Source organism: Aegilops tauschii, chromosome 4 (assembly GCF_002575655.3).
Source record: "Aegilops tauschii subsp. strangulata cultivar AL8/78 chromosome 4, Aet v6.0, whole genome shotgun sequence".
Classification (NCBI taxonomy): domain Eukaryota; kingdom Viridiplantae; phylum Streptophyta; class Magnoliopsida; order Poales; family Poaceae; genus Aegilops; species Aegilops tauschii.
The window spans coordinates 294,127,362-294,151,662 of NC_053038.3; the positions used below are offsets into that span (position 1 = coordinate 294,127,362).

The 24,301-nt window shown below is 42.4% G+C and overlaps 1 protein-coding gene across 1 annotated transcript; it reads left to right on the forward strand.

The window, feature by feature from the left end:
* The first annotated feature begins 5,673 nt into the window (after positions 1-5,673).
* On the forward strand, positions 5,674-23,625 carry LOC109773130 (nuclear cap-binding protein subunit 1). The gene is made up of 19 exons (XM_020331825.4): positions 5,674-5,909; positions 7,582-7,641; positions 7,918-7,974; positions 9,160-9,231; positions 9,416-9,478; positions 12,459-12,635; positions 13,404-13,529; positions 13,644-13,710; positions 13,899-14,095; positions 14,435-14,505; positions 15,408-15,492; positions 16,720-16,788; positions 17,805-17,923; positions 18,247-18,385; positions 19,730-20,230; positions 22,033-22,332; positions 22,498-22,679; positions 23,017-23,128; positions 23,243-23,625. The coding sequence occupies exons 1-19, from the start codon at positions 5,823-5,825 to the stop codon at positions 23,348-23,350; spliced, it is 2,592 nt and encodes an 863-aa protein (XP_020187414.3). The 5' UTR covers positions 5,674-5,822; the 3' UTR covers positions 23,351-23,625.
* Positions 23,626-24,301: the final 676 nt, after the last annotated feature.

Genomic DNA, 24,301 nt, shown 5'->3' on the forward strand with positions numbered 1-24,301 from the left:
ACTACATGACACTTCACCATATTTGGGCCTAAGGGAATGCATTGTGGAGTAGTTATTAGATGATGGGTTGCGAGAGTGACAGAAGCTTAAACCCTAGTTCATGCGCTATTCCGTAAGGGACCGATTGGATCCAAAAGTTTAATGCTATGGTTAGAATCTATTCTTAATACTTTTCTCGTAGTTGCGGATGCTTGCGAGGGGGTTAATCATAAGTAGGAGGTTTGTTCAAGTAAGATAAGAACAACACCTAAGCACCGGTCCACCCACATATCAAATTATCAAAGTAGCGAACACAAATCAAACCAATATGATGAAAGTGACTAGATGAAATTCCCGTGTACCCTCAAGAACGCTTTGCCTATTATAAGAGACCGTTTTGGCCTGTCCTTTGCCTCAAAAGGATTGGGCTACCTTGCTGCACTTTTGTTATTATTACCGTTACTTGCTCATTACAAATTATCTTGCTATCAAACTACTCTGTTACTTACAGTTTCAGCACTTGCAGACATTACCTTGCTGAAAACCACTTGTCATTTCCTTCTGCTCCTCGTTGGGTTCGACACTCTTACTTATCGAAAAGGCTACAATTGATCCCATATACTTGTGGGTCATCATTTAGCGAGTTTACGCCCCTCTCAGTGGAGGTAATAGCCCTATGTCTCGTGCCCTGAGGCTTGGTTTTTCTTGAGGGGTATGATTACAGATATTGCTTAACCCCAACACAGGAGGAGGAGTGCGGCTTATATAGAGTGCACCGCAGCTCCATCACTCCTACGTCATCGGGGCACTTAATGCTCATAATGTAGGATCGAAAGTATGTCTAGAGGGGGGTGATTAGACTACTTGACCAAATTAAAATCTAGCCTTTTCCCAATTTTAAGTCTTGGCAGATTTTAGCAACTTAGCACAAGTCAAGCAATCAACCTACACATGCAAATCTAACAGTATAGCAGCGGAATGTAAATCATTGCATATGAAAGTAAAGGGAGGAGTTTGGAGGGAGCAAACGCTATGTAGACACGGAGATTTTTGGCGTGGTTCCGATAGGTGGTGCTATCGTACATCCACGTTGATGGAGACTTCAACCCACGAAGGGTAACGGTTGCACGAGTCCACGGAGGGCTCCACCCACGAAGGGTCCACAAAGAAGCAACCTTGTCTATCCCACCATGGCCATCGCCCACGAAGGACTTGCCTCACTAGGGTAGATCTTCACAAAGTTGGCGATCTCCTTGCCCGTACAAACTCCTTGGTTCAACTCCACAATCTTGACGGAAGCTCCCAAGTGACACCTAACCAATCTAGGAGACACCACTCTCCAAAAGGTAATAGATGGTGTGTTGATGAGAACTCCTTGCTCTTGTGCTTCAAATGATAGTCTCCCCAACACTCAACTCTCTCTCACAGTTTTGGATTTGGTGGAAAGATGATTTGAGTGGAAAGCAACTTGGGGAAGGCTAGAGATCAAGTTTCTTGTGGTTGGATTAGAATATCTCGGTCTCAACACATGAGTAGGTGGTTCTCTCTCAGAAAATGAATGATAGAAGTGTAGGCACATTCTGATGGCTCTCCTCACGAATGGAGGAAGGGTGGAGGGGGTATATATAGCGTCCACACAAAATCTAACCGTTACACACAATTCACCAAACCCGGTGGGACCAAATACTCAAATTCGGTCAGACCGATTCAGTTCAAAATGTGAACGTTAGGCTTTTCGGTGGGACCGACATGTCAACTCGGTGGGACCGATTTTATTAGGGTTAGGGCATAACATAATCTCGATGAGACCGATCACATAAACTCGGTGAGACCGATTTCTGTAATAGGCAAACAAAGAGTTGGTCAGGCAAACTCGGTGGGACCGATCGCTCATTTCAGTGAGACCGAAATGTTACGAAAAGGAAATAGAGAGTTTGCATTGCGAACTCGGTGGGACCGATCGCTCATCTCGGTTAGACCGAAACGTTACAAAGGGAAACAGAGAGTTTGCAATCCCATCTCGGTGAGACCGAGATCCCTATCGGTGAGGCCGAACTGATTAGGGTTTCTGGCTATGGCTATGTCAAATGAACTCGGTGGCGCCGGATAGATCAAATCAGTGGGGCCGAGTTTGACTTTTGGTTTGGGACATATGTGGATATGAGAAAGTGGTTGAGGGCTTTTGGAGCATATCACTAAGCATTTTGAGCAAGCAAGCCATTAAGCAACACCTCATCCCCTTTTAATAGTATTGGCTTTTCCTATGGACTCAATGTGATCTTGGATCACTAAAATGAAAAAGTAGAGTCTTGAGTTTTTGCCAACATGTGTCCTTAGCATTTTGAGGGGTCCACATTCCTAGTCCATGCCATGCCAATCATTGAACTTTCTGAAATGACCATCTTGAAAGAGCATTAGTTCAATGAGCTATATGTTGTTAGGAATTACCAAAACCACCCAGGGATAGTTGCACTTTCACATAACTACGGAGTTACAGGTATAAAGCGCCACAACTACAACAGTTACAAGTAACGGTAGCTATGACTCTACATTACGGGTGACTTAGGAATCCTCGACCGTTGCAGCTCCTACGTTGCCCCTCCACCTCCCCTGTCCGAGTGGTGGTAGTCGTGCCGACTGAAGACTGATCGCGGAGTGACGTCGAGGTTCCGAGTGGACTTCCTGATATATACACATCCGAATGCGAGTGTAGTCCTGGGACCTACCAATGATGGTGTGGAGCCCTAGGTGGACCCCGTATGACAGGTCCTTGACCCTACCTGTAGTAGGTGACCTCGTCACTTGCCGCCAGCGCTGCCGCTACCTCATACCGTGGCGCAGAAGGAGGTCTGTCCCCCTCTAGTCATCGGATTCAGTAGCATCAAAGCAACAGCCATGGTCGCCTCCTCCCCTCCTAGAGCATATTCTTACACAGAGCTCGTGGGCGAGTGCCCTGAGGCCCTCGTCCAGACAGGCGCAGGTGCATGTCGTTGTGGTTCGCCGGAACTGTAGGGTTTCTCAAAGGGAGACGAGAGAGATGTGGCGTTGAGATCAGATGATCAGTGAGGCAGTGGTGGAGTGATGGACACGAACGAATACCTGTGATTGGGGGATGACTCCGACATGCAAGCAGCGTAGGCGGATGTCGCTCGCCATGGCGAATCAAAAGGACTCGGTCCTCTACCGCTGCTGCACAACAGGCATGGTTCGCTGCGGATGTCGCTTGCCATTGCGAAAGAACGGCCAGCCATGGGTACTGGCATGGGGAGGAACAAGGGGGAGTTGAGCGGCGGCGACAGAACCTCTATCGAAAGTAACCCTACGTGAGGGAAATGGAGAACGAGAGAGAGGCAGGAAAGAAAGGGAGCGGTTTGTGCGGCGTGGGATGACCGTCTCAGGAGCAGGAAAAACACGGTAAAAACCGATGAAAGAGAAAGTTACGTAAGAAAAGTTCGGTTGGTTGTTTATTTGATCGATGGGTGGGGTACGAAGCTACGATACCACCTACCAACTTTCCAGTGGAGATTTGGATTTCCCTAAAAAAAGAGTGGATATTTGGATCGTCGATGGTAAGAGCATCCCGAGCCGCCCACCCAACAGCCCCCAGGACCACTTTTTTGCGCCGCTTGTAAAAAATGCCCCAGCCGTGCACCCAAGACCTCATTTTCCGCCGGATTTGACGAAAGTCTCAGCCGACGCTCCCAGCCTGAACCCAGCGCGCTCGTCGCGAGCTGGGGAGACCGACGCTATTTTTCTGCATGCAATTGGCCCACTGTCAGCCATCTTTTCCCTCTCTCTCCTCTCTTTCCACCTACCCCAGGCCTCCCTGTTCTCCTCGAGCGCCTGACTCAGGAACCCGTGGAGCTCCCCGAGCGTCCACGTCGCGTTCGCCTGGCCTTCCAGCAGCTCTCTGGTTCTCTAGTGACCCGCCGGCAGCACTCCCGATCTCCTTTGCGGTGCGCTGCAGGGCCTCCATCCGCACGCCATGGCGTCTCCGACGGTCCTGACCTCCCTCTCGATCCCCGTGGCTTCTTCCTTCAGCTCCCCGATGGTCGTCGACTGCTCCAGCACGTCGCTGATCCGGGATTTGAGGTTGTTGGACGCCGCGACCAGGTGCTCGGTCTGTGACGGGCGGCTCGAGGCCGGGCTGGAGTGGCCGGCATCCTCGACGGGCGGCTCGCCATGGGCGCCGGCATCCTCGAGACCGTTGCTGCGGGCGGTGGCTGGTCGCGGCCTCGTCTATCTCTCGCCCAAAGCCCGTTTGTTGAAATGGCAAACAATGGAATAAAAAAAATCACCCCGTCTGGTGGCTGGGGGCGCAATGACTGGGAAACTCCCCCCCCCCCCGAGAGCAAAATTAGCGCCGACAATTCTCAACCCGGTGCAAAAATCGTCCATGGGGGCACAACAGCTGGAGATGCTCTAAATGTCACCGTGCCCACCAAGGTTCAAGTCCAGGTGCTCGCATTTATTTCTGGATTTATTTCAGGATTTCCGACGATACGCATTCAGTGGGAGGAGACGTTTCCGTCGATGACGAGGTGCCTACGGTGACTTCGTAATTTTCAAGATGATATACCCGCTCAGTCTTTCGGAGGTGCTCATAGGGGTAGGGTGTGCGTGTGTGCGCTCATAGGGATGAGTGTATGCGCATGTATATGAGCGCTTGTGTCTGTACTGTGTTCAAAATGTCATCGGGCCAATTGTCCCTGGACGAATCGTCGGCATATGTGATCGGGTAGTCGGCGTTTTTCTTTCTTCGGTTCGAAGAAAGGAAAAGCAATCTCCCCAGCCCGCCGCCAGGGGAGTTCCTCCACCGCCGTTCTTCCGGCGGCTCCCCTCCGGCGGCGACCTCAGTCGTCGGTGGTGAGGGGGGTCGCCGGGTCCATGCGTGTGGATCGGTTTTGGCCTACGTAGTCTAGATTTTTAGGCTGTTCATCGCCTCGCCTTCGGCGGCGGCGATGGCGGTGCTGAATAAAGATTCTTCAGATCATTCCCCAACGAGGCGATCGGTCCTATGGTTGGGGATGGATTGGGAAACCAGTCTGTTCAAGTAAGGATGGCGTGACGACGACGACATCCTCGTGGTGGACATGTGTCCTCGGGCTCCGCTGTTGCGACGGCGTTTGCTCTGGCGTCGGCGCAGAGCTTGGGAGGTAGTCCAGGAGCGGATGCAGATTGTGGTCTGCATCGACGACAGGTGGAAGACGAAACGTGTGCTGGGTTCGTGGTTCATGGATGGCAGGTATGATTTTCTCCTTCGGCGTCTTAGTCGTGGTGGGGTGACAGATCTGGAGTTTGATCGCGTGTCCGGGTGTTGCCCCGGTCTGATTCGTTCAACGGCAAGGGCTTCACTTTTGGTGAGCCACTTTGAAGGTCCGCAAAGCTGCATATCAGTGATGGAACCGCGTCGAGCTCAGGTGAGGAGGTGATCCATCATTCTTTTTTTCGGCGGGTGTTGTAGTGGTGCCGGAGGCAGGTGATGGGCGTTGGTGTCAAACTCAAAAATGTTCTGCTATCTTTTCAATTTTGTCATGTTTTCAATTTTGTCATGTTGGTCATTACGTAAGTTGTATTTTGATCTTTATGATATAAATTAGACACGTATTATACCATGAAAAAGAAAAAAAAATCGTCAGGCGGATGTGATCGGATACCGTCATCGTAAGATTTGGACCTTCCAATGGTAAATGTCCTTGTGCCAAATCCACACTAACCAGCCTCCCACAAAGCCAAACCTCCGCGCACCGACCGAAACCAAAACCCTCGACCCGAGTCGCCTCCTGCCCGCACCCGGCACCTCTCTCTCCTCTCTGTTGTCCGCCACCGCCGCCGCCGCCGCCATGAGCGCTGGCTGGAGGACGCTGCTGCTTCGCATCGGCGACAGGTGCCCCGAGTACGGGGGAACCGCCGACCACAAGGAGCACATCGTGAGTTCCCCTACCTCTCTCCCTCCCACCACGCCACCTCTTCAAAACCCTAGCCACCGGTCACAGTTCTCTGTACGCAGCTCTTGGTATTGGGGGTGCGGAGTGGAATTGGTATCGCGGCGGCTCTCAATGTGCCAATCTGGCTGTTCATGACTAAAAATTTGGACCTTGTTTGGACGGTTGCCAACTTTTGGGCATGCCAATTCCCCTTTGCCTACTCTAGTACATTTTTCTTCCCAACACTGGCCAATTCATGGGCAAACAGAACCTTGGCCAAATTTGTTCGTTGGACAAGCCCGAGCCCAAACCAAAGACATCCTATATATATATATATATATATATATATATATATATATGTGTGTGTGTGTGTGTGTGTGTGTGTGTGTGTGTGTGTGTGTGTGTGTGTGTGCGCCTTGGTTTCATAGGCAACTAGTAGTAAAGCATGGTAACCTTTTTACTACACAAGCCCAGTCACAAAGTCTATGGTAAGATCCCATGTGAAATGTAGTAACACATGTTAACCTATTTACTATACGTTCCCAGGGAATCAATCGGTAGCAAACCTGTAGTAAAACTAGTAATCTCTTTACTATAGATGCACATTTGTACTACAGATGTCTTGTCATGAAGTTTGCCGTAACACCCCATGAAACATTTAGTAACACATGTTAACCACCTTACTACACATTCCCGGGAAAATAATCGGAAGTATAACACGTAGTACAATTAGTAATCTCTTTACTATACACTCAAAAAAAGTAATATGTTTACTATAGATGCATGGACATTGTTAATAAAATCTCAGATAGCATGTAGTAAATACGTGACCTCTCTAGTAAAATTGATTTCAAAGTAATCATAATGTTACATGTACGCACAATGAGCAAATTATAACCAAGATCTAATTATTCAAAATATGTAATTGTTGGTCGATTTTACCACATGCTAGAGCGATTAGTAACAACAGTGCAATATATAGTAATCTACTAGTCAATTTTACTAGTTGAGGGGACTTGTGGGTCTGGATAGTAAAAGTCATTGTCACACATGGTAATGTACTAGAGACTTTTACCATCAGGTGGAACTTTGGTGGGACGCGGTCACTTCCGTAATTAGCGAGTTCGAGCGTGGTTTGAATGGCCGGAGCGCAGAATAAGCTATAATGCGCTCGGGCTTAGTTTAGCGTGCCTATACTTACTTACTTACTTATGAAGCCTGTTATCCCAAACAAGTTGGGGTAGGCTAGATATGAAACCCTTTCACGAGGACTTCCCAGGAGGTCACCCATCCTAGTACTACTCTCGCCCAAATGGGTTTCATACCCAAAAGACTGGCTAGTTTTTACGTTGGCTCGCCTATAATAATAATAATAATAATAATAATAATAATCCTAGGATAGGTACTATTGGATAGTAGTATGTAATGATGAAGATTACCCATCTCTAGGTAGAATCCTGATTTATTGCAAAATGCAGTTTCAATCAAATGATTACTAAAGGGTGCCAAGCAAGTTCATAGGCACACACACATTTTTCCTGTGATTGTTTGTCAATATTTACAACATCGCAGTTGTTCCAACTAACGCACAATGGTCTGAATAGAATGTTGCATTTTTTCATCTATCATGCCATGTTTCTTTCGCACCTGTTCTGACCAAGCATTGGCTTCACAGGAAATCTGTTACAATGTGCTTTCTCGTGAATATGAACACTCCAAAGATGATATTTTTGAGGTTGGTGTCCAACATTCTACTCTGTGCTTGTTCATATTATTGTGCTTTTACTACTCCAATCTGGCTATCTTTTGATAATCTATAGTTTTAATTCTACGAAGAAGCATTAGTGCTTAATTGGCTCCTTCCCAGACATTGTTAAAAAAACATGGAGTATGGATCCTACATGCTGCATCCTGTAGCATTTGCTTACCTCTTCAATGCCTTCGATACATATCGTCATCTTTTATCCGAATCGATTTGAGGTGCTAACTAAATGTACCTTTGTCCAAGCAGTTTCTCCTTCAGTGTGCAGAACAATTACCTCACAAGATTCCTTTCTTTGGAGTTTTGGTATGCAGCTATTTCTATGAAGCCTATACACTTTACTAATTTATGTTGTCTTCTTTCATAAATATTACTCGTGGATCATTTGAAGTTCTTATTGAATCTCAATACATGTTTGACTTGTTGCTCATGCTTTGAATGTCCTTATTATTTCTGTAACAAAGAGGGAAGCAGCATGTATATCAGCATTATAAACAACATATATCTAGTATGCATATTTATCATTTTGAGTTTCTGGTTGGACTTATGAAACAAAACATGGCCCTGTACAAGCGTACAGTTTGGTCATACGCCACAGTTACAGTTTGTAACCCTGATCTAAAATGTGATCTATATGACTGGTGACTTTACATTGTGAGTGAACTTTGAAGTTCACACATATGCTCATGGTTTTCGAGTCACGACTCATGCGAGTCGCTCTGGGGCAGCGACTCGGAAGAAGTCGAGCCTGCGTTGTGACTGAGTCGCGAGTTGACACTAAGCTGAGTCGGCCATATTTTTGCGACTCATAAGACTAGTCGTCGACTAGTCGCGACTAGTCGAGCGACTCGAAATCCATGCATATGCTTTGGCTCATATTCTGTTGGCCTAGGTCTTATCATGTTTACACATGATCTGCATGCTATTTTTTAATCTGTGGGTAGGATTTTCATTATTCTAGTGCTCATGTATGACTGCTCATTTATATATCCTCTCCACGCAAAGCTTGCCATGCCAATGCAAACATACTATCTTTTCATTATTTCCACATGTGTTGTGCAACAAACCTGCTACTTATAAATAAGCAGAGATCAGTTGTGGTCTCTTGATCCCCTTGGTACCGTGTATGCTATGGTGGGCGATGATGTCCAGCCGTTCGCCAATACTTCTACGATTTTATTCTGTTGGTGTAGTTTTATGTGCATCTTTTCATGAGAGGAGGGTATGTCTATTGTTTTAGGTCAAATGATGAATTAATCGCAACAAAATTGGACGCACAGTAATTTTGTATTTGAGCAGTTCTCTTCCATAAAGAACTGGTATTTATTTATGACAGTTGGTTTTAATACCTTCTGTACCTAACTTTGTAATCTCACATTAAATTAACTTTTGAGCTACATGTTTTAAGAATAAGATGCTGCTATATGATTTCTCTTATTTAATTGAACTAAATCGTTGTGATGGTTCTGCTTTGTTCTTTTGTAATGTCAGATAGGTTTGATAAATTTAGAAAATGAAGATTTTGCCAAGGGTATCGTGGATGCAACACAGGCAAACCTACAGGTGTGAATCTTTGTTTCTACATCAAGAGCATGGCAGCATCTGTTAATCCTTTCTTCCACTGGAGAAATGTTCTCTATGATTATATTCCAGCATTATTGACTTATTATGCCACTGGACTTCTTTTTCCCAACTTTGGTCCCTCTTAAGATCATCCTAGCCTTGTAATGACTCGTTGTAATTGCAGGATGCTTTGCATACTGAAAACCGTGATAGGATCAGGATATTGCTGCGGTTTCTCTGTGGCCTGGTAAGTCATGTAGTAGTTTTGGGTTGATTCTCTTGCTCATCCTTTTCTAGCTGCTACCATGTGTCCCAACTCGTGATTCTTGAATATCTCATACCTGACATATTGACATGTTATATTGGCAACACATGTTCATCAATAATCGAGCAGTGCTAAAGGTGTTTAGTCTCTTCCTGTTACACTAGTCATGTGTAATTCTAAACTAGAAGTACGAATAACTATATGATAAAATTGGGAAGGGTGCTGTTCTGAGGGAAATAATAGTTGCAAGGTCTCTTTGGATTGTAGGAATGAAACACAGGATTTCGATGGGAATGCAAGTGCAAAACTGATGATTGCAAAACATAGGAAAGCTGCCGGGTAGGCGTTTGTGTAGGACATAGGAAAGCTGCCTTAGTTACTAAGCAAACAGTAGAAAAGAAGACGGAGTGGATGTCAAATTCCTATAGAATTACGTGCACAGGAAAGCAATCCATACAAATTCGTTAACTTCATTCGTATAATCAAACGGGCATCTATAGGGAAAAAATTCCTAAGTATTTGCATCCTCTAAGAATCATACGATCTTTAAGGCAGTAGTGTTGCATGCATGTTAGTTATGGCTTATTTGTGTAGCTTTGGCTTCTCCAGCCCAGAAACTGAAGCAGTACAACTCTAGAGACACGTTTTTTTTATGATTTATATCATAATTTGTATAATTTATGATTGTATAATTTGCATTTGGTCAGCATATTGGTTAGCGCGATATCGTCCTTACATTAGGCTCTGATATCTCCTATTGCTCCCTGTATTGAGAGCTTATAACTGTTTCCCCTTTGTATTTTCCTCGTTCTCTAAGAGGTTTTCTGCATTGTATTGTACCACACCTGTACGTGTATATATGTTGTCCTATGGCCACCTGGATATACAAGTTGCATATTTCCTAACATGGTATTAGAGCATTAGTTTTTTTCCCCGCACGCTCAACTTGTGCTCTTTCCGATCTTGTCTCGTGCACCGGTGGCTTCCCCATCTCCATCACCTGAGTTTATTCCGGTGATTCCTCCTCGTATTCTTCCATCTTTTCCTCACTTCTATACTCGCCGTTTGTATGTTGTGGATGTGTCTACTGATGCGCCATCTACTTCTGATGTGCCATGTTCCTCGTCTCATCCTACTTATATGGCTTGCGTCCTCGTCTGCTTCCGCCTGTTAACCGACGTGGTTTTCCAAGCGCTGGCGCCCGGCGTTGCTGTTCTTAAGCCGACTTCTTATCGTGATGCTGTTTTTCATCCCAAATGACAGCTTGGAATGGCAGGCACCGACACGTGGGATCTTGTTTCTTTTCCTCCCCGTGTTCGTCCCATCACTTGTAAGTGGGTCTATAAGGTTAAGACTCTCTCCGATGGTTCTGTTGAGCGCTACATAGCTAGTCTTGTGGCTCGTGGCTTCCAGCAGGAGCATGGTTGTGATTACAATGAAACTTTTGCTCCTGTGGCCCATATGACAATCGTTTGAACACTTCTTGCTGTGGCCTCAAATCGCCACTGGTCTATGTCTTAGCTTGATGTTAAGAATGCATTTCTTAATGGTGAGTTGGGTGAGGAGGTTTACATGCAACCATTGCTTGGGTATTTTGTTCCTGACTGCATGGTCTGCCGTCTTCGCCGCTCTCTCTATGGCCTTAAGCAAGCCCCTCCTGCCTGGCTTGAACATTTTGCCTCTGTGATGACTGCTGCTGGTTTTTTAGTCTGTGCTCATGATCCTGCACTGTTTGTCCACCTTTCTGCTCGTGGTCGGACTCTTCCTCTATATGTTGATGACATGATCATCATTGGCGACGACCCCGAGTATATTGCCTTTGTGAAGGCACGCCTTAGTGAGCAGTTTCTTGTGATTGAGGTCTCTTCTACCTCTGATGCCTTCTTTACTTCCCAAGGAAAGTATACCCAAGATTTTCTTGCTCGTGCTGCTCTTACTGATTACCGCATTGTTGACTCCCGTGGAGCTCAATGTTCATCTCCGTGCTACTGATAGTGACCCCTTGTCTGATCCAACGCGTTATCGTCATCTTGTTGTGAGTCTTGTCTATCTAGCTATCACCCGTCCAGATATCTTCTATCCTGTCCATATTTTGGGTCAGTTTGTCTCTGCTCTCACTTCGGTTCACTATAGTCACCTCCTTCGTGTTCTCTATTATCTTCGTGGCATGATCTCTCACCATCTGTTCTTTCCCCGCTCCAGTTCATTACAGCATCAGGCCTATTCAGATGCTTTGTGAGCTAGTGATCCCTTGGATTGCCGTTCGCTTTCTACTTACTGTGTTTTTGTTGGTGGTTCTCTCATTGTCCTGAAGACGAAGGAAAGGCTGAGTTGTGAGCTATGGCTCTTTTGACGGCAGAGGTGACTTGGTTACGGTGGTTATTTCAGGAGTTCGGGTGTTTCTATCACTACACCTACTCTGCTCTTGTCTGACAGTACAAGTGCTATTAGTATTGCTCGTGACCCTGTTAAGCATGAGCTCACCAAACATATTGGTGTTGATGCTTCTTTTGTGCGCACTGGTTTGCGGCGGATTTCTTTACGAAGGCCCAGACTAAAGCAAAGCACGGATTCTATCTCTCCAAACTCGTTGTTGATCCACCATGAGTTTTAGAGGGGGGTGGAGGTGTTAGAGTTATATATATTTAGCCGCGTTCCCCTTTTTATTAAGGGGTTTTCTGCATATTGTACCACATCTGTACGTGTATATGTACTGTATGGCCACCTGGAAATACAAGTTGCATATTTCCTAACAATAACAAGTTGATTCAGAATGCTTTTGCTTTGTTCTCGAAAAGAGTCGAGAGATTTCTCTCTGCCCTCTTTCCTTTCATGGTAGAATATTTTTCTTGTATTTTGCGCCGTATAGACGAGGCAATTTGTAGTGTTTCTGTTGTTTCAACCTTTTCTTGTTGTAACTGTAGAATGTGTGTGTGTGTGTGTGTGTGTGTGTGTTTTGTAGATGTGCAGCAAAGTTATATCCCCAAATTCCATTATTGAGACATACGAGACACTTTTATCATCTGCTGCAACTATATTGGATGAGGATGCTGGAAATCCTTCTTGGCAACCACGTGCTGATTTTTATGTTTATTGTATTTTGGCTTCCCTTCCATGGGGTGGTTCAGAATTGTTCGAGGTAACACTATTAAACTATTCTGGTGCTGTTTAATCTTTATTATATCTGGATCTTGTTTATTGCGAGACGGTTATTCATTTAAGTCAGAGAATAATGGTTGTTCTATTTATATGAGTAATATCTTTTATGGTCATGCATTACCTTTGGTGTCCAATTTGACTGCTTTAGCAGCAACACATGATTCTTGTTCTCTGCTTGTATGAATCCCCATTGGCTTTATTAAGCTACTTTGATTACTCCCCTTTTTTGTAGTATGTGCGGTTCAATTTGAATGCCTCTAAGAGTTACGCTGGCACTGCCATTTTGCACATCTTAGTAATATTAGTGTTCATGCACCTTTTCTTGTTTTTGATCTTTAGAAGGGTATCTTCATTATTTTCTAATGTTGCTCTATATCATTCCGTCATCTATTTGAAAGCTGCACTATAAGCATCCCAACATATTTTCAAGAAGTGAAATAGGGACACTGCTCCTCTAGTAAGTAGTAAGACTTGTGCATATGGGTACCACTGACCTTGAAAGTTTGTATGTGTCTGCACCATAAAATGAACATTAGCCATGATTGCTTAGACCTTCTGGAAGAATGCATGAGCCACATTTACATTCTCGATTTTGGGGGTGGGTGGGGGTGGGGTGCTCCCCACCAAATTATCATTGCAATGCAAAGTTATAGGCTCCTACAATGTACTCCCATTCTTGAATTGTGTATTAGGAAATTCTGCAGACATGAATCAGTGGTAGAATACACTGATGAATTCTAACATGCAGCAAGCCCCGGATGAACTCGAGAGGGTTCTGGTTGGTATACAGTCTTATATAAGCATCAGAAGGCATTTTGATGATATTGCTTTCTCAGTCTTCGAGACGGACGAAGGCAACTCTCCCAATAAGAAGGTACTGGCAATTTCTTGAATGTCTGAACCTTACACTGGTTTATTTCCTGAATTCCGATCCATTTAACTCCTTTTATGCTATTTTGATCAGTTCAGTAACTTATATTCCTTGTAGGATTTCATGGAAGATCTATGGGAGCGTATGCAACTTCTTTCTCGTAATGGGTGGAAGGTTAAAAGTGGTATGTGAGTACATGATATAAAATACACACGATTTCTTACTGAAATAATACGCTGTTGAGTTTTAATATTCAAGCAGTATAGTGTTGAATGATAAGAAAACTTCTTTATCCAGCTCAGGACTGTATACGTAATTCCAAATGTGCAGTTGCTTAATTTGCTTTGCATTCTGTTTAATTGCCCCTCGCAGTTCCAAAACCTCACTTGTCGTTTGAAGCTCAGTTAGTAGTTGGAAAATCTCACCGTTTCCACCCAGTTAGTTGCCCACCGCCTACTTTCACGATGTCATCTTCTGAGATATTAAAAGGGCAAGAGAAGCATGAAGCCAATCTAAAGTATCCTCAAAGGCTTCGTAGGCTCCATATATTTCCAACAAATAAAGCTGAGGTAAATCGCAACTTTATGTATATACTAGTCCATTGAGCATTGTTACATTTAATGTTTTCATCGCTGTCTTTTCTTTAACGTATGTTAACTAACATGAAATTCGCTATTACTTGGTTTTATGTTACAAAGTTCACCTGTTTATATACTTATTATGAGGCACACACCTTTATGCTATGTTCTAGTCCATTGATCATTGTTACATTTGATGTTTTCATTGCTGTATTTTTTGTAATGCATGTTAACTACATGAAATTTGCTATTACTTGGTTTTATGTTGCAAAGTTCACCTGTTTATATATATATACTTATGAGCCCTAATCAGCTATCATTTTCTTACAGAATATGCAACCTGTAGACCGTTTTGTTGTTGAGGAATACATATTGGATGTGCTGCTTTTCTTCAATGGATGGTCAGTTACAATTTTTTCTCAGTTCTATTAGTGTGTTTGACACTTGTACAAAAGCTGCGATTGTTAGATGTCAGGCATCTGTTTGTTAAGTTGTTCATGCATGACATTGCTGACACCATGTACTTATTGGATTGCTTGTCAGTCCTTAATGTGAATAAATTTGGTGTTCTCTATCTTCGTAGTGCCGAGTCTTATGTTCTCTCCCTTGGTTAACAAAATCTGGCTGTATTTGGATGTGTTGCTTTTGTCTGTCATCTCTTGTTAAGCTCTAGAATTTTTGTCTATAAACCTTGCTCCCAAAGTATGCAGAGGAGGTGTTCTAACATTTGTTTTATTTTTGCTAGAACTAATCCTGTCTTATTACTTACAACACCTTGCTGTAAATTTCTCCCAACAGTGTGGCAACCACGGTTGTGACGAACAAGTTGTTTGCCACACACGTGGCATCAAATAGGGTATAGGGGTAATAAAGTGTATCATGCCAAGCCAAAGGTTCTGGAAAGAACTAAGCACAAGCCTAACAATGTCGAAGTTCCTAACTCAACAACAAACAAACTACAACAACAAAGCCTTTCAGTCTCAAACAATTTGGGGTAGGCTAGAGTTGAAACCCATAATATATCGAAACCAAGTCATGGTTCTGGCACGTGGATAGCTAACTTCCACACACCTCTGTGCATGGCTAAATCTTTGGTGAAGTTGCCTAACTCAAGTGTGACAGTTTTACTTTGCTGCTAGCATGCGAAAATATCATTTTGAAGACAATAATTAGGGTCGACAACTTTTCTCATGCCCATCACGGGAAAATTTGTTGAATTTTGTGTTAATATTTGCCTGCTGAATTGTATTATTTTGGTTTTCTTACTAATTCTATCATGGTTATATTTTTCTTTGAAAGACAGTCGCAAAGAATGTGCGTTTTATCTGGTCAGCCTTCCTGTGTCTTTTCGGTATGAATACCTGATGGCTGAGACCATATTTTCACAGGTATTTCTGAACCATCTTTATTACGTGTGTTTTAGACTATTATTACTAGTCTCTGCATGTCTGCCTTCATGTTAAGTGAACTGTATCTTTAGTTGTTGCAGAAGTGAATCTTCATGTTCCACTCTAAATTTCTTGTATGGCAATGATTTAAGTTAACCACAATGAAATGGGTAATAAAGCTTGCTTTTCTTGGTGCATGTGTTGAGTTTCGCCCAAGCATTTCCAATGGATCTGCTGAATATGACCGATTGTTTGGGTGTGCTGATCTGAGCTAATTGTGGATTAGTTTGGAGATATTATTGTAGTAGTAACACATAGTTTATATTGAGTAAGGTTTGAAAAATTACGTCCAGCTGACCAACATGAATAAGTTCACCTAAGTTCGCAAATTTTGTTCAAGATCCAATATTTGTGTCTAGCTTTCTGCTTTTCCCAATATATATTTCCCTTTATAGAGTATATGGATTTTTATGATCTTATACAATTATGGGCGGCTCAACGAGCTGACCTTGTCATACAAAAATGATCCTACCTTAGATCATTATCTTGATAACATCGTTTAACTATCCGTTGTATTCTGAAATACAATGATGATAAACCTAGAAAAGCTGGCTGGAAAACTTCAACCTGCTATGAGTATCTCTGAACAAGTGTATTACTTCCGTGCAATAGTTTCAGCAGAGTTTAATGTACATGTATATTAATAAAAAGGACAAAAGCACTCATTTAGGTACTAAAGTTAAACCCTTGAGTGTTCCTTCTGAATAGTTGCCAGTTTGCCATTTCTGTCTTCATATTGATCTACTAATATTTTGGGGGCAATTATACATGTATTTCACAATATTAGAAAAAGGAGACGTCAAATTTTGGCCGGCATGGATTTGGTTATTAATAAATCCAAATTGTGACTCCTCAGGGTGTTTTGTATTTAGTAGCTGAATTTTAAAATTCCTTGGAATACTGTCTTGATTGGTAGCGTGCCAACTATTTTTGCATTCGATCTGAGGTGTTGGTTCTGGGCTTTATGATACCAAGTTGTATCCTGATTCTGATGGATTATAGACACTAACAGTCTTAACAGTTACCACTATATTTTTATAAAGATATAGTTAGGATACCTAGTGCAATATTTATGCATGCATTTTGAGGTTCTCCATTATCCATTATAGCGAGTATACTTGTCAAATAAAAATGAATCTTTTCTTATGACACATTGATATTCTACAGCTACTATTGCTGCCGAATCCACCTTTCAGGCCAATCTACTATACGTTGGTTATCATCGATCTTTGCAAGGTAGTTCTTCTTTAATGCTTTGAGACTGTTTTGTGTAGTGATGAGACCAGTATGCAATGTGAGATTTAAAAACACATCATTGTTAATGAGCACATCAGCAAACCTAAATATGCCTTGAGTTCTATCATGGCCATGCAGATTTTGGTGCATGGGTTGAGCAAAATTCTGTTACATAATTGTATGGTTATGATGAGCACAGTTGTGAAACCACAGTTCCTTTGTTTTGTCAATAGGACACTTATGATTCATTCATAACATAGTTAAACATACTGTTTACTATTTGTGTTTGAAAGAATGATATTGTTATGATCTATCTGCATACCAGATTCCCATTCCATACTTGCTTATGTTTTCATCTATACCACTACACCTTTTATTTTTGGTAAACTATTGATGCCATAATTTCTGCCTGTGAAATGTGAATGTAGATCTGCTTTAGAGTCTTGAACCATATAATCAACGTAGATGTGGATGTGAAGTGTAGCACCCTAAAATTGATAGGTTCAGTGTATTTACTTATTTGCAAGTAAGCTTCCACGAGCTAAGGTTATCACGAAGTAATCAATTTTCTGTATGGTTTCATAACAAATCTGAGTCCTAGAAAAATAATTGAGCCGTCTATTAGTGAGTTGGCTACTTAAACAACATAAGCTTTGGATATGTCATATATAGGACGCATCTTACACTTTTCACGTCTGTCAACTCACCTGATTGCGACATTTACTAGTCTGTTGAGTTGATACCTGGACCATCAGGGTCATCACCACAAATCGTTTATTTATCCTCTCACCCAAAGATCAGGACACCACTTGTCGCATCAACACCATACCATTACCAAGTGTTCTGGATGTTTTTGTTCAACATTTAGAGAATAGGCAACACATGTTTGTGTGCAACCTCCCGTAGAAACCGGCTGGTTACAGTTTTACGTTTTTTCCTTCCCATAAAAGAAAATTGTTTTACTTTCTTCCTTGAGGATGAGTGGACCGAGTCTAATTATCTTAACATATCTTCAGGCTTTGCCAGCTGCATTTCCATCTGTGGTGGTAGCAGCAGTACATGCTCTTTTTGATAGAATAAGTAACATGGATACAGAGTGCCGCACCAGACTTATCCTATGGTTTTCACATCATTTGTAAGTTCATTGCCATGTATTTGTTTTGTTCACGAGTGTTCCTGCTTTGGTTATTTGGCCTAGTATGAGTTTGTTGGAACCTCTTACTGCAGCCTATTGGCTATTGCTACTCTTCCTCTTGATGTTCAATACCCTGATGATGACCCACTTCTGCTACTGCTTAAAAAAAATCCATAAAACGTTACATACAATGGTAGTATAGCTTTTAAACCAATTGGTTTCAGAACATAATTTTTCTTTTCACAAGTTTGATCTCCTGTAGCACTGAAAACAAACTGCAACCTTGTACTACTAAATCTTAATGACATTATCTGCCTACGCAGGTCAAATTTTCAATTCATTTGGCCTTGGCAGGAGTGGGCCAATGTGAAGGGCCTACCAAAATGGGCTCCACAACGTGTTTTTGTCCAAGAAGTACTAGAAAGGGAAATTCGGTTGTCCTATTTCGAGAAAATCAAGCAGGTTAGTGGCATATGAGACATCCCTTTTCAATAAGGAGTTTTTTTTTTTACAATTTATTGTTTTGTGTTAGATTTATGCCTTGCCACTTTGATTTGGTAAAAGGTCCTTTTTACTACCCTGAAGTATTACAGTTGATCGGATAACCCCCTGATCTATATTTTTGGTTCAGTTTACTCTCCTCGAGTTTAACCCCTTACCCTAGTTTTAGACTCTTGTTTGACTGATGTGGAATGGTTCTGCCACGTGGCATCATACATGAACAATGACATCATCAAATTCACACAAGATCCTGCCAATCTGCCAACTGTAATATCTTCTTCAACCTTTGTTCCTTCTGTCTTTATTCCTCACCCCTTCTGCCCATATCTTTCTGTTTACCAAGCTCATCTGCTCCTCGCAGTCAAGAGTGGTAGCATGTGCATCCACCAAGCAGCTGCATCAAATCCATTGCCGTGGAACCAATGGTCTCGAGCACCATGTGCCAAAGTAGGGGGACAATAACTGCTCACTTATCAATAGCCGTGGTAGTTCCCTTTGTTTCCCGTCGTGCACTCTACACCTACCGTGATCCTGCCCAAGAGCCGCTTCACCCATTAGTAAAGGGGTGGGAAGTGAGCACGAGCGACGAGATCTGTGACTGGGAGGTGACTACTGGCTGAGATGGGACGACTTGTTTGGCCATGTCCAGAGTGGCCATTGAACTCTGCCCAACCAATAGTCGTGCTGACATACATCTTTGTCCAATATTGTGTGCTTCTCGTTGCCTCTGCTCATATTGCATCCTCAAACTTCTTCACCCCCAATCATTTCCACAAAATTGTTCTCCCATCATGTTTATTACATCCGGATGACATATGAACCTGGCATGTGTATCATCCCCTTGACTTTATCAGTACCTAATTTACTTGCCTGGTTAAACTCAGTTGCCTGCCTGCTCACAGAAGAGCATTGTTGGCTTGTTGCGTGTGCAACCACTACTTTAGCTTAACGGCATTTTCCTCGTTCCAGTTTAACAGCATCCATGGCCATGGTGTTCCTCGTTGTCTCTGTTTTCTGGAACGATGTCCCAATCCGTGTATGCATTTTTTTTTGTCCACAGCTCTGAGTCTTGTGCACTTATTGCCCACGTCAGCAAAACCACAATATGAAACCAGAGTAGGCGGTTTAGTAAATGGTAACTGAAACTTTGAGGGAGAAAACTGAACCAAGAAATAGATGGGGCAATACTTCTGGGGAGTAAAAAGGACCTTTTTGTGCTTTATATTTCTATATCCTTCTACTCAATTGTTGTGTGGTTTGGAAATGGTCATTTGAATTGAATTTATTGCCTTTATTGTTTTGCAGAGTATTGAAGATGCTGCTGAGTTGGAAGGGTTGTTACCCCCAAAAGCTGGTCCTAATTTCAGATATCATACAGATGAAAGCAAAGAAAGCACCGAAGGCCACAGGATATCCAAGGAACTTGTTAGCATGGTTAGAGGAAGAAAGACTACACGTGATATTATTTTGTGGGTTGAGGAACAAATAGTTCCTGCAAATGGCACCAAATTCGCAGTTGATGTTGTTAGTCAGACACTTCTTGACATTGGTTCAAAAAGTTTCACCCATCTTATCACTGTTTTGGAGAGATATGGTCAAATAATTTCCAAACTATGCCCAGATGAGGAAATGCAGTTATTGTTGATGGATGAAGTCAGTGCTTACTGGAAGAACAGTACCCAGATGACTGCTATAGCTATTGATAGAATGATGGGTTATCGCTTAATTTCCAACTTGGCTATAGTCAAGTGGGTTTTTTCTCCTGCTAATGTTGATCAATTTCATGTGTCGGATCGTCCATGGGAGGTACATTCTTATCCTCATACTAGAAGATACCCAGCGCGTCGCTGCTGGATTTTGTAGCAATCAATCTTTTTTGATTAATTTTTAGGAGGTCCGTAGAATCTCATTGGTTACTTGGTAGTGCTAACAACCTAAATTATGCATTTTGTACAACTACCAAATATAAATTAAAGGTTAAAGGAAGTCCATAGCAAAAGTAGGTAAATCATACCAAGAGAGCCATCTTGAATCATTTATAACCACCCTTTAGTTTGGTATACTGAGCAAGAATAACCCAGAAGAAATTAAAGGCTATGATAATCAGTGTGAGCATGAAAATAAATGATGGCATGAAAATAAATGATAGACCAGAAAGAATTCAGAAATAAAATTGCAAATTGTTAGGATATCTTATGTGCGTATCCTGCAATTTGCGCACCTATATTTATGGCATGTTATGTCCTATGTGGATTCTGTAGAGGACAAACATGAATAAAATAACACATCCCATACATGAAGTTGTTTTGGCAAGGAAAGTAATGTTTTATTGGTGCCAAGCCCTGAGAAGACTAAGATAAAATAAATATTTTGAGTCAACGAATAAGGATATGGTGAGCTATATATTCTGCAAGTAAATGTTTGCATCAACCTGTTTTTTTTTTTTTTTTATCATGCAGTTAGTATGATGTAACAACAACATTAGGTAATCTGCATTGGTTATTCCTTTGCACATGTGACAGGATATCTGCAAGTAAATGTTTGTCTCAACTTATACTATATTTTTTAATCATGTAGTCCAGTTAGTATGATGTAGCTAGCCACAGCATCAGGAACACCATAAAGGAAATCTATGGAAAGTGAGAATATAAAAATGAACACACAAGCGCACTTGCCTCGCTGGTGATGAAAGGCAGCGGCGACCTCATGTATTGCGGCAATCCTAACGGGTTTGAGAAAAAAATCCTCAGCGGTGGAGGACGCTGCAGCTTTGATCCTGGCCGGCCATGGATTTGGAGGAAGATGCCAACAACCATTTGCAACAGCGGCGGTAGAATTTTATTTAGGGTCTGGAGGAAGCAGTTTCACGTGGGGATTACATAAGGGAAGGGGAAATGGAAGAGGAAGGGGAAAAGTGCAACCTTGTATTCAATCAAACGCTAATTGATAAGACTGTCTAAACTGACGTACACCACTGATGATCTTCTCAACAAAAAAAATATGATGGGGAAGAGATTATGCGTGACATGAATGGAATTCAACAGTTTCCTTTTTTTTTAAGATTGCCTCCAGTCCTTCTAATAATGGGATGCATGTGGTTTGGAGTAATGGGCCGCGTGTGGTTACCAACTTGCTAGCAAAGGAATATTAAACACACATAATTAGAAGGGGCTACGCTCAGAAGATTTTTTTGTGGAAGGCTGTTGAGAGTCGTTGACGTGGCAGATTGCTGAGGTGGATAGGCTGCATGTGAAGAGAAATCATGTAGTGGGGGCCTCCTAGATATAGTAGATTTGTCTACTCTAGATTTGCATGTGTCTGGATGTTATATGCTCTTGAAATTTACGGCACATACAAAGATATTTTTTGCCTTATGCATGCATGTTTGGTGTTATATTAATGCTATGTAGCCTTCTTCTGCCCAATGCAGCACATTATATACTCCCTCCGTCCCAAAATATAAGATCATTTTTGACACTAGTTACAAAAATGATCTTATATTTTGGGATGGAGGGATAGTGTAAAAAATGATCTTATACTTTGGGACGGAGGGAGTACTTGTTATGATTTTTTGTTCAATCTGTCTGATTGGCATGCCCTCTTAACAGATTCTTAGGAATACTGTTAGTAAGACATACAATCGAATCAGTGATCTCCGGAAGGAAATTCAGACACTGAGGAAAAGTATTCAAGTTGCTAAAGAGGCTAGTGCAAAAGCCATCAAAGAGTTGGAGGAGGCTAAATCAATACTTGAAATCGTAGAGGGCCAACCTGTGTCATCTGAAAGACCAGGCAGGCTGAGACGACTTCAAGGCTTTGCTGACAAAGCAAAAGAAGAGGAAGTAACTATTGAAGAATCGTTAGAGGCAAAGCAGGCTCTCCTTGCCCGGGGCCTTGAAGAAGGCAAAGTATGCTACTCTCTTATATCTTATTTCTGTAAACCCTTCCATATCTATTGATAACTTGATATACATATTTTGTGAACTTAAGTTTTCTGTGGCACTTGCTTTTGCTATGACAGAGTTTTGAGCATCTCACATCAACTTACCATTATCTTGCCATTGGTTTTCCAGGAATTGCTTAGGTTATTATTCAAGAGCTTTGTTGATGTGCTTACTGAACGCCTGCCACCTGTTTCTGCTGATGGAGATGTTCCTAACCTACGCGCTGGAGATCCTAATGTAACATTTCCAGCCAGCGATCCTGAAGCGGCAACTATGGAGATAGACGATGAAAATGGAGCAGATAACAATAGGTGAGTTTAATACACAGTTTCCAGTACTTCTTTCAGATTGACTGCTTCTGGCAAGTTTGGATTTACATTTTGTAGAACCAGCCAGATTTCCTTGTACTTTTGTGGATATTTATTTTGTGGTGGGGCTTGCTATGAATAATTAATTTGTGTTTAACACAACACTCACCGAGAATCGAGTCTGAAATAATGCAACGGATATTGGTTCATAGATGAATGAAGACCTGCTCATTAATACCATTATCGGCGCACAACCCAGTATTTACTAGCCAGTGTGCAGTGATGCACATGCTGGTACGAGTTTTACGGCCTCTGCTAACTTGTCTTTATGTTTTGACAGTCAAGTGAATGGTGAAAATATGAAAGCTGGTTATACTATTGGAGAGCTTGAGCAATGGTGCCTGTGCACATTGGGGTATCTAAAGTCATTTTCTCGACAGTATGCAACAGAGGTAATTACTGGTGTTGGTTGTTTGAACTGTTAAATTCATAATCACTGGTTATTTCAAGTTTCCATGAGCGTACACTGGTTGATTAGATATAAAAATACATATGATATGTTGCAGATTTGGTCTCACATTGGCATGTTGGACGAGGAGGTTTTTGTTGGGAGTATTCACCCTCTCATCCGGAAAGCCGCATTCTCCGGTTTGTGCAGACAGATGAACCAGTGAAGGGTTGTAACTCAGCTTTGATTCCTGACCATCATGGTCTTGAAAACGACCTGTAAAGACAAGCTGTAACAACATTCTTGAGTAATTCTGACATGTCGGCAACAACACTCGCACCCAAGAATTCCCTGTTTGATAGTTATGTTGGCCAGTGTACGTGGAGCTATGCATTTTCATTTGTCTATGGTGACAGTTTGGGTGGAGTAATCTTGACGTGTATTTAGCTTTTTTGCACACTCTGCTTGAGACTTGAAAAGGTGTTTGATAGTTGAGCGCCATTGGTTGTGCCTTTAGGCCCTGTTTGGTTCGGCTGTGGATTTCTAAAAGCAGCTGTGAAAAATCTACTGGAAAATCTGATGTGAAAAAGATGTAGGTTATTTGGCAAATCAGCTGATACAGCTTTTTCAGATTTTGGCCCGCAGCGGAATCAGATTTTGGAAAGCACGTTTTGGGCTGCTTCCGCTTTTGGTTCAGATTTTGGCAGCGGATTTCTAGAATCGGATTTTGCTAGATTCGCCCTTTGGTTCAGATTCTGCTGCCCGGCAGCGGAATTCGTTGATAAAAGTTGAACCAAACAGGGCCTTAGATTGAACATGTGGAGCGCCTGGAAAGTTGGACTGTACATATACCTGAAAAATGGGTTCGGTTTCAAATGGTAGTTATTGGATATATTGCTAAAATATATTAGAATAGGTGAGGTCAATTCGCTTGATTAAGATCACTTGGCCCCCACCCCCCTCCCCTACTGAGTTGGCCTCGACGTCGCTGTGCGTATATTTCAAAGCAGCGTCCCTTGTTTCAGGCTCATAGCTCTCATCAGCGCAATAGCTTGCCGGCAAGTAGCATCCGCTTGTTTTTTTCTTCAAATGGAGGCAAATTTTTTGCCTCGTCTATTAATTAAGCAGAAGAGAATTGCCTGATTAATTAACGGAAAATCAGCATACACTCTGACGT